Genomic DNA, 11,466 nt, shown 5'->3' on the forward strand with positions numbered 1-11,466 from the left:
ATTACTTATCAATCATGCAAAATAATATTCATTTTAATATTAAAAATACTTTTATGCATCAGAAAATTTTCAAATTTCACATGTGAAATCTTTATAATGTCAAGATAGTTATCATACATTTCTTAAGAAAAAACTTTATATTTTATCTGTTATTTTCAGTAATTAATCTCTGTACGATTTGACCGATCTCTCAACCACCATAAACAATTAGGAAATAAATATAAATTATGCCTCTTTCATTCTATAATGAACACAGATTATAACACAAAAACAGAAATATTTAGACTAAATAGCTTAAATCTCATAACATTATACATTTATTATTTTTATTATATTGACCTTTCAGCTGTGCCTGGCTAACAATACAGAAGTTACAATGATGCGGCTCACGTGCACTTATGTTACCGTATCAAATAACATAAAACTGACCTTTGGTCTGTGCAAAGTAACTTGTCTTGGTTGTGTTTTAGTAGACTAGTATTTTGAAAAATAAAGTCACATTTCAATTATTATACATTATATTTGTATATAGATTATTGCTATTTGGAAATAAGTTCTTAAACTTATTTTTCTTAAAATATAGAACAGTAACTAAAGAAGTAAAGCAACCAATTATCTCTTCTAGTTACAACCTTTGTACTCAGTTGGTACTTGACATAGGTTACTAAGCCTTTAAAAAATTTGCACGTAGAGGATATGAAACAAAATTTTTTTAGGTTTTTTATATATGCATAAAAATAGCTAAAAAATCATAAATTACTACATTAATACCATAGAATTCTACTATAATTTATCAAGCTTAGTAACTAAGATGTATTTTAGTCTTGTTGAACTATTGGTTCAAAAGAAAGAAATGGCGCTAAGCCGTTAAAATGGCTGAGAAAGCCACTAGTGGGACATTCTGAGCTTCCGATTAGTTATTCATGTCATATATAGAAGTAAGTGTATATAAAGGAAAGTTTCCAAAAAAGGAAAGAGGTGGGCGGGGTGCCACTGTGTTTGATTTATTGCATGAGCAATATCTTAGCAAACTGAAAGGATAAGAGAAACTTATTTTATATTCTAGCTTGTCAATATCGGTAATTTGAGTTTCTAATTTATACAAAACTATAGACTTGGTACTTTGACTTCACAAACACCTAATTTGAACCAGTGCTGCATTCAACATACCACGTGACACACAATAATTGATGTTTATCTGTTTTTTAATATTTGATTTTAAATTAAGAAATTGAGTAATGTATAGTACTAACATTTGAATTATAATCTACAGTGTGATATCAAAGTTATTAATATAAATTCATGAAATAGTAGTTCAATAAAATTTTGAATGCAAGTCAACAAATGAGATGACATGGCATTTCACCCGTGACCAATCTCAAAATGGTTAATCAAATTATAAAAATGAAAACAAACACAAGAATTTCCAGTTTTAAAACAGAAAATAAACATTATTTTAGCTTATAGATAGAGTAAAAATAGGAACAAATGTTTAATTTAAAATAGTAAACAACTGTTACTAGATATAGCTGTGTTTTAAATGTGCTGTAAGTATTGAAGGTATGGAGACTTGAGAATACTTTATGCTTTTCTTTCTTTTTGATTAACTATTAAAACGAAATACTTTCTAGTTTTCAAACTTCAAGCAGGTCCAGTTAACAAAAAGTATACTATGAATAAATAAACAATCATAACTTAATTACAAGTGTAAAACATTATTCCTGTGGCAGTCATAAAAATGAAATGAGCTTTAAACTCAAGATCATAATTTGAAACCAAATTAGATAAATTTAGGAATTATCAAGTACTGCTTTAAATTTTATCTATTTTCATAATGTAAATCAAGTCTACCTAACCAGTAGAAAATTGGTATCAATATTTGTTCAAGAAAGATAATCCATTAGAAATCAAAATCATTTAAATATGTTACATTATAAATGTAGAGCCACATGAGTTGATGCTGAAATAAATCAGTTTTTTATTCTGAAGTTCTTCACTCAAGCCTAAAGGTTAGATCTATACAATGTTTGTTACCAGAACTGTAATGAAATGTTTACAGCAAAAAAATTTGTATATTTTAGGACCAAAATGAATATACAAAATATATAAATCTACTATTAATTAATTACTAGATCAAATTCTAACTTCTAATCAGACTTAAAAAAAAAGTTCATGCAGCACATAGAGATTTTACCTTAATCATAAAATTTAAGCAATAAAAGGTTTTTCTATTTAATACTTTCTTAACATCCTGAATAAGACCCCAAATTTACAGATATAATTTTCATTAACTTTTGAATTCATACACTTTTGCTTTTCAGCAGCAACAAGTCATTTCTAGACATATACATGATATAACCAGTTTAAAATTCATGGTTCAAAAAGACTCAAACTGATAAATCAAGGAGGCTTGAGAGATATAATAAAAGTGATAAAAAATTATGTGTTATTGCAGCTGATTTTTATCATACTTCTCTAGCTCATTATACATTTAAATCAGGCATGTAAAAACTGTATTTCAGATCAATGTTTTGTGTGTTACAAGTCACTGTACAGGAAGCCTGTGATAAAAAAATTTTCAGTTAAACATGTATTTTCATCATATTAGAATTTCTTCATAAGAACCAATTTGTTTAATAATCCTTCAATGTTAAACCTACATTTCCCCAGTGATATTATATATGCACATCCCATTAAATGGGGGTTTGGAATTTAAAGGCTATTTAATACAGACTAGTGTTCTGCCAGTTTCAAAACTTTTAAAAAACTAATGAAAACTATAGCTCTTATATATTTAAGATCCAAAAGCATAGGTGATTAAATAACATGCCAAGCAAGCAAGGATACGAGTTTGAATCCAATTCATTCTCAATTTCAATTCTTCAGAAAAACATGCACAGTCAAATATACCTGACTAGTAATCCTGAGTGGGAACCATCTGGATTAGGCTCTTCAGAAAGAGAGCAAGAGACGGCTGAGTCCCGTGGCTGTAATAGTACAGGTATTACCTCATAATTTGACACACAAACTATTTCACAATGAATAAACCATACACAGACATCAGGGCTCAAGGAAGACCAAAATATCCTTGTTTCTTAACCTGTTTGCAAAATAATTCTATTTGTATTTGTCTATAAAAAAAAATATATGACAATGAAAAGTTATACTCACAAATATAACTAAACAGGATTTTGGATATATTAATCAATTACTAAGTTGATTCTTATAAGACTTATGTATTCTGTTTGTTTCTCAACATAAAACAAAAATTACTTCTTGCTAATTAACTTTATCCTTTATCAAAAGTGGGTCAAATACATAATAAATATCAGTTTCAAGAAAAAACCTAATATTTTCCTGAGCACTAATGTTCAAAAACCTATTATTTACAATATTAAGAACTTTATTCAGTATACTTTTCATAATATTTACCATATTTTTTTAAAATAAAATTACTTCTCAAAGTTCTTGATATTTTACTGGACATTGAAAACACAGTCTAACAAGCAAATATGAAGCAGAAAACTACAGTTCTTTTAATTAGTATAATACTATATAAAGTTTGTCCTTATGCAAGAACACATATTATGCCCTTCTGTAGCTAACTGAAGGATCAGTAGTGAATTCCAAAGCAACTGACAGTATAGCATTTAATCAGTTATTTTAATACACAGAATCAATAACAAAAAACGTCCTACAACACTATTTTGATATCCTAAGCAAAACACTTTTTATTATACTATTTTCAAACACCAAAATGCTTGCAATTTCTAATTCTTATAGTTCTCCCTTAGAAGAAATAAACTCACACTTTATTTATATATATATATATATTTTAATCTCCTAATTGAGCATTCAAATTACTTGCTTACCTTATCTGTTTGTGTAGTAGAATTGGATAAAAGTTTTCCTCTGGAACTGCCAGGAACTGTAGTATACTTAGTCTGAAAAAATCCAACATATTTTTAATTGCATTATTTAACATCAAACTTTCTTTCACAGTGAAAGAGTATTGACATGTGTGCATATTTTAAAACAATACACCAAATCTGAAACATCACTAAATACAATCAAACATAACATAAAACTAGTGAAAAATAGATATAACATACACGTACAAACATTTATACACGAAGGGAAAAATTCATATAACCTGGAAATACTGAAATAGTTACGTATCACGAGAAAGACAAGGCCTCTAACTGTAATGTGTATTGAGAAAAAACTGCTTATAATTAAAGAAAAATTAGTTTTAGGAAATTGGGTGACTAAAAATGATCTTCTTTTGGAGTTGATATAAAATACAATGCTTAAATCATGAAACATGTACATAAAAACAATGAACAACTAAGAAGACTTTCACTTATTAAACTACAACATCCTTAAGATATACTAATAAACTTAGTAAAATAAACCAAATTAAGGAAAACCATCTTAATAATTTTATCAAATTCCAGTTAATTAAACAAAAATTGTATGTCAATGATATTACAAACTTGAAGGATATTAATTTCCAAATGAGTCCATTAATATCAAGATTATATTTTTATAAAGGACTGACGACTTTACAACATAGCTGGCATACAATATACACTAAAATAAAAATAAAACTAAGCTATCAATTTTAAATTAGAAGTCCAAGAAACAATGACAAAATTTAAAACAGAGCAAAGAGAAGGGGGCAAGAATGAAAATAATAAACTTCTAATCATATTACTTGATCTAGAAGAGCAATATTGAAGTGATTCTTGTTAGTAAAAACTTCATAAATACAACATAAAACCTTGAGAGAAAATTAATAAGATTTTAAATCAAGCTACTGAAAACTTGTATAACTAAGTTCACAACATAAGATTTATGAATTATCAAATAAAAATAAAGATGTTCCTCTACTATTAGTTTCATCAAGGTTTTCAAGTGCAATGAATACTGTGAGAAATATATATATTTAGCTATATTCTTCAAAGTTTTAGCTGATGGAAATTAAGCGACAGTTAGAACTGAAAGACTTTGTAACAGTAACTGTAGCCCAATATTTTAATGAGTTCTAAACAAATAAAGAATAAAATAATTACTATTACTTGATGCATTAGCTATCAAAAATGGACATGATCACAAAGTACAAAAGAAAATATTTCAGTTATCACATCAAATCAGCAATTATCAACTTCCTTCTAACTAGAACTGAAACACATATTTCAGAATTTATTAATCCTACACGGAGACATATAGGTATGTTTAAAATCACTTATCACCAACAAAATGAGTGGTTTAGGGGGAAAAAAAAATGTTAACAGCAAACACAACATGAAAATTTATCAACAGCTGTTGTTGTCTTATGTGCCTACACCTCTTTTGTCAGCATTGAAACAAATGCATAGAAAATATGTATACAGGTAAAACTTTTTGTTTGCAGGATATTGCACAATCAAAGAATATACAGTAAGGAATAATATGTTTTAAAGGAATCCATCAAAACAAAAAACTTGTAAGCATTATAAATTCTACTTCCAATGAGTAAACACAGAATGTTTAATGACAAAACTAAATGGAACACATAGATTTTAAACAGGAATTCATTATAAATTACAAGAAAGGAGGCATTAAAAGACTGAATGTTGCAGTCCAGAAAATGGCGTCAATTATAACTACAAAGAAGTTAAAACTCACCTACTCTGAAGGATCTTGATTTTTCAATGACTATGTATCATCAGTGAGTTGAATATATCAAACTACACATATTGATACTTTTTTTAGCAGATTTAAACTTTTCAATGGATAATTTAAAAATGATTAAGATGTGTTACATATATTTATCCACACTGCATCTTCATTTATTTTAAATGCTAATTTCATTTTGTTCTACATGTTCTTCCGCTTCATACTGTAATGTTAATATATCACTGTCAACATTAGTACTGTTTCCGGTAACTTAATTTTATGAACTTGCTACATTATTACTTCAAATCTTTATTCTGTTTTTCTAATCAACTACATCAAGACTCCAAATTCTTATATAATTTGTGTACTCCTTTTATACACGATCAAATACGACTCATTTTAAAAATATTAATATACGAAATAATTAGATTAGTTTTGTATAATTATCTAAATATACCCTCAATCAGATAAGCTTATCAGAGTTTGTAATTTATTTTCAAATTGATGGTCAAAATGACATTACTACAAGATGAATCACTGTGAGTTAATCACTGTACGTCTTATAATCTGCTTATTTTACACTAGTATACATTTTTTCAAAATCTGTTATTAAGAACTATATAAAATTGAGTTTCATTTACAAAATTAACCAAAGGACTAACATTAAATGTAGAGAAAAGCCCTGAAAACTAGTTACATAACTTAATACCTTGTATCATATTAAACTCAAGGAAGTAAAATCACCGTTATACATAGATTTTATTCAACTACATTAGAAACATTTTAGTAGAGCTTTATAATTTGTTTTAAATAACTTTAATCTCTAAAATATTAAACTCAAAACATATATAGGAATATTACATACTTGGTCACAATGCATTACTTCCAATAATGAGAGCCTTAATTATTTAAAATTGTATTAAATTCTTAAATTAGCAGATAATGTGATAAACTATCAATGAAATTACCATTTGTTGTTGGAGTAAGTGAATTGTACAGTCTCTTTCTTTCAGCTGTTGTTGTAATAGCACCAGTTGTCTCCTCAAGTCTGCATTTTCCTGTATAGTTTAAAATACTTAGAAAAGACCAACAAAGCAAAAACATTTTCAATACATATGTATTCAAATTTAAAAAAAAAAGTTCAAATGAACTATGCAATTAGATAAAAATGTAATTAGGAAATAATTAAATACCCAGAAAATATAGAACTAAATGGTGTTGTATTGAACAATGATTACAGAAATCCATGCAACTAGCACCAAAAGTGGTAAAAATCCTTTAAATATAATTTTTTAGTCTTTATCCAAAAAACTAATGTGTTTTTCATAACATCCGAAGGATGTATCTGATAAAAGATCTTAAACACTATATTAAAAAACATTCACCTTTTTTTACTCAACAAATGAATATGGGTCACCATCCCAAAAAATATTTTAAAGTACATTTCAGAAATTCAAGTGAATTAGTAAACTCAGTAGTATCAATGGCTCTATTTTGATTTCAACTATAATATCTACCTTTGTGTTACTTGTTATAGTAGCCTCTATTCACTACAATTACTTTAAATGTCAGTTTTCTAATGCTTCTGACAACATAATTTTCCTACATTATAGCAGGTCTACAGCTAAGCAAGTTTTAGGATTCACACCCTACACTTGCAAATTTCAAACATAGAAGTTCATTATTTATGTAACTTTATAATACATTCACTGTATTCTAATTTTAATCAAGTTTACAAAATTACTTCAAAGACCACAACCATTTTGATAAATTTCAAATACTCTTATATGACTAAATTAGCCAGTCAACCAACTTTAAACTATCTTGGCTGTCTTAATCACCAAACCAAAGTTTTAGAAGTCAAGTGAACCATGTTGCTTTAAGCCTTACTTTCATTTTGATTTTTTTGAAATACAGAATGTTTTCAAAACACATAACAATATCACTGACACTCATCCAGTCATTAGTTAAATACATTTCTATGGAATTTAATGCAGGTTTCAAAAAGTCAATCTCATAGCATTACAAGACAAAATAAAAACAAACTTCCTTAAAATTAAATACTTGAAAGTGAAAAACAGGATAGAAAATTATGCATCATAATTAGTACCAGTAATCCAATTTTAAAAAAGAAAGCTTTAACATGTAAGTATACAGAAGAATATCAATATGATGTATAATTTCAAAATAACAGAATAAAGGTTTGCATTACTGGTGAATTCAAGTTATACAAACCGAGATTTCAAATTGCATGATTTAAATGAAACATGATTTTATGTTAAACACATTTATTACAATAGCTGAGTTTCATCTACCTTTGTAAGTTTTTCAAAGAATGTATAAGCTATATTTTGTCATATCATAAATATTCAGTATTCACAGTTAATAACTTAAGTCTACTGTATAATATTAGAAGTACATTCAAGATGCATTTAGTGTCAATAAAAGAAAGTGCAATTAGTGATTAATTATATCTTTAATTCTGACTCAGGTGTGTCATTTCAATGCACCTGTTAATGGTTTATGTTACTGCACTGCAAAAAAAAATACTGGGTGAAATAGTTTGAAACTTTGGAAGAACTTTCTACGGACTATATTTTTGTTGCACAGAAAAACATTTCTTATCGTACTGTAACATCGCAACTCAAATTAATTAGGAAATGATACAGCAATATTTAAAAGAAGTCAAGTCAAAAACTGTGGCAGAAGTTGTTCACAAACATCTTTCCTTTTAGCAACATATTACCAAGCTAAGCTTTTATCCCTTTGTTCTGACCTCTACATAAATCTCAACTGAACTGGAGGCCACATTGGCTTATACAACTGAAAAGAACAGAATAAGGGCTTTCATTATACCTTTAGAACACTAAACAAAGACTTTTCGAAGCTGAGATACAGGCAATTATATTACACAATGACAACTGATGTTAAGTAACAGTGTTTGGGTTACAAATTGATAAAATTGTAATTATAATTAAACTACAAGGTCAAATTAGTGCTATTTTGTTCAAAATAATCATGAATTTTCTCCAACGGGGCTACGAGTGTTTTAAGCTCAAAAAATTTCAGAAAATTCACCAACACTAATGATTTCTTTCGGAACTTGCTGAAATCAACTCAAGATTCTAAGTTTGCAATTTTTTTTGTTTAATTTCAAATTAAATAAATGAAACTTTAATTCAATAAATTTCAGTTCTGGGATATTTCCAAATGTATGGATGAGTGTCTTAAGAGTTTATTTTCTTAATAAAAAACTTTCAAGAAGATGTTAAAAATACTGCTTTCCACATATACATAAGTCTATATGGTAGTTTGATCTAGTATATTGTTGTAAGCTATGCATTCAATGCTTTAATGTTAGCTAAAGGGCACAAGACATTAAGATTGAATTGTTTATAAAAATAGGTCTGTAATACCATCAGTCCTAAATTTGATGCCAAAAATCTAGTAAATTCAGGGAGTATCGAGATGTGAGAGTATATTAAAAATATGAGAATCAATGAAGCATTGAGTCAGTTTTAGTTTTCAGTTGGTATAGCACTAACTATTCAGTGGAGAATCATGTTAGTTATCATATATATTCAATTACTTGATTGACCAGCCATGAAAATGTACATCTAAGTCTACTTTTATGTTAATCTTACTACAATTAGCATGGTATTTCCATTTGAACATCACACATTACCTTTGGCAGAAACATTAAAGAAGAAATAAAATTATTTGTTATAATTAAGTGAACTGGACTTTGAATTATTTTCACCAAATAATTTAAAAGAACTTCCCAAATGAAGGAACAATGCTACAACAATTTCATAAATCTTAGAATATATATATAATATATATATATAAAATCAGTAGGTCTGAAGTTACAATATTTTTTTAAATTTCATGACATGCAAGTAACCTCTCATATATACTTACAATGAAAAGTCTTTAAAAAAATTATGAATGATTTCTTTCCTGACAGAACTATTCAAAACACTAAATATTTAATATGCTTATCAACATATAGAATAACACGTTTATCAATCGTTATCCAGCAAAATGAGTTATGAAAACTTAATCTTTAATAAACCTTCAACAACCAGTTCGTTTTAGAGTAGATTTAATTTGCTAGTCTCCAGAATTTTTACTCTCCAAAAGAAATACAAGTATTAGCTTCAGATAAACCATTTAACAGCTGGTTAAGTCTCTTGAAAACTGTTCTTATTAATTACCAAACAATTTTAATCATAAATAATGATTAACCCCACCAAATTGAGAAAATGGATTGTCATATAAAAAATTTATTAGATAATCTACAGCAAGAAGACCCTCCTTACCATGGTATTATCTGCTGATATTGGAATCTCACTATCTTCTTGCATGTCACTGCTTAAGAAAAAAAAAATTTCAGTATTTTGACAAACAACGTAGTTTCAATTTTCAAGACTAGTAACAATTAACATGTTTCTTATTAACAATTTGAAACTTATGAATGAAACGTTACAGTTAAGATATACAGACCCCCTTGAAACTAGCACAGTACATAATATTTTGCATTTATCATGAACGTTAAACATATGGAACTCAGCTTACGAAAACTAAAAAAATTATCTACATTTAAACTACTTGGTATCTAAAACTGCAAAACCTTATTTTTGAGATTGAGTCTTTTGTAATAAGTATTTATAAACAGTTGAAATTAGAGAAATTTTTCCATGCTAGTATTAAAGTTACACAGAACAAGATTAAAGCTAAAATACAAAACTTTGTATACTAGCTCCCTAAATCTTTCCTGGATTTAGATTATTTGTCCTTCCTGGAATATATACTCTAGGTAGCATACATTCATGATAAAATTAAGTTCCACGAAAATAAAGCATTTCTAGTCCAATACATTTAAATAACTTCATAATAGATATGCCAACATTCACTGTAATAATACTTGAAACATTAAATAAATCCATATAAATCCAGGCCTAAACTTAGATGATTAACAATGGTCCAAAAATATAGAAACAAAAATTAAAAAACAAGAAAACGATACTTATACATGAATGTCTTGGTTAAAATCAATATTTCAAGCTTGCAAAAGAGAAAAACTATCCATGATGAAAATATTTTTTTTATATAAAAATGTAATTAAATCGATAACACAAAAAAACCTGAAAGTTGCAAAACATACCTTTACTTATTGTACCTGGTATACCGGTACTTTTATCACACTGGTTGTGGCAAGTCAGCAAGACTAGCCTATATCATAGAAAGTAAACAAATTACTACAATAAGAAACTGAATATAATTTTAATCACACCTTTGTTATATAGAACGTATAATAAAATTTTAACTGGACACTGTGTGTTGTGCACCATTGCCAACAGAGCCTTTTGCTCAGTACCACAGCTCATCAGGTCTCAAGTGAAATTCTATCTGTCAGTCTTTTACAAGACAGAAAATCTTATACTGTACGATGTCTAATCCTGCAAAACATGATTTGCTGATCAGTAGTTTGTGCAATATTACCCCATATAAAGATTGATAATAGTTTTAATCATGTAATTCTTTACTGACCCTATCTTAATAAGTTTTCAAGCATTTCCTTCAGCAACTATATTTTATTGCTTTTAAAATTACCTATAATCTTAATTAATAATTTTCTTGAATAATATACAGGGTGGGTGGGCCAAAACTAGGGTTACAGTTACGCTATTATTTGTTTCTCCTTCACAATCACGTTTTAAATATACATGTAAATCATAGAAAATAATGCTGAAACCTTATTTTGTACTACTTACTCATGTTTTAAAAACGTTATAAAACGTT

At 27.6% G+C, this 11,466-nt stretch overlaps 1 protein-coding gene across 1 annotated transcript in view; it reads right to left on the bottom strand.

The window, feature by feature from the left end:
- Positions 1-2,577: 2,577 nt before the first annotated feature.
- Positions 2,578-11,466, bottom strand: part of LOC106464032 — a 32,539-nt gene continuing 23,650 nt past the window's right edge. Inside the window, exons 7-9 of the mRNA XM_022392035.1 lie at positions 6,630-6,719; positions 3,873-3,944; positions 2,578-2,987 (exon numbers count right to left, since the gene is read on the bottom strand). Of these exons, the coding sequence (XP_022247743.1) occupies positions 2,901-2,987; positions 3,873-3,944; positions 6,630-6,719 (249 nt within the window). The 3' untranslated portion in view covers positions 2,578-2,900. The remainder of the gene's footprint in view (positions 2,988-3,872; positions 3,945-6,629; positions 6,720-11,466) is intronic.

Source organism: Limulus polyphemus, unplaced genomic scaffold, assembly GCF_000517525.1.
Source record: "Limulus polyphemus unplaced genomic scaffold, Limulus_polyphemus-2.1.2 Scaffold57, whole genome shotgun sequence".
Taxonomy (NCBI): domain Eukaryota; kingdom Metazoa; phylum Arthropoda; class Merostomata; order Xiphosura; family Limulidae; genus Limulus; species Limulus polyphemus.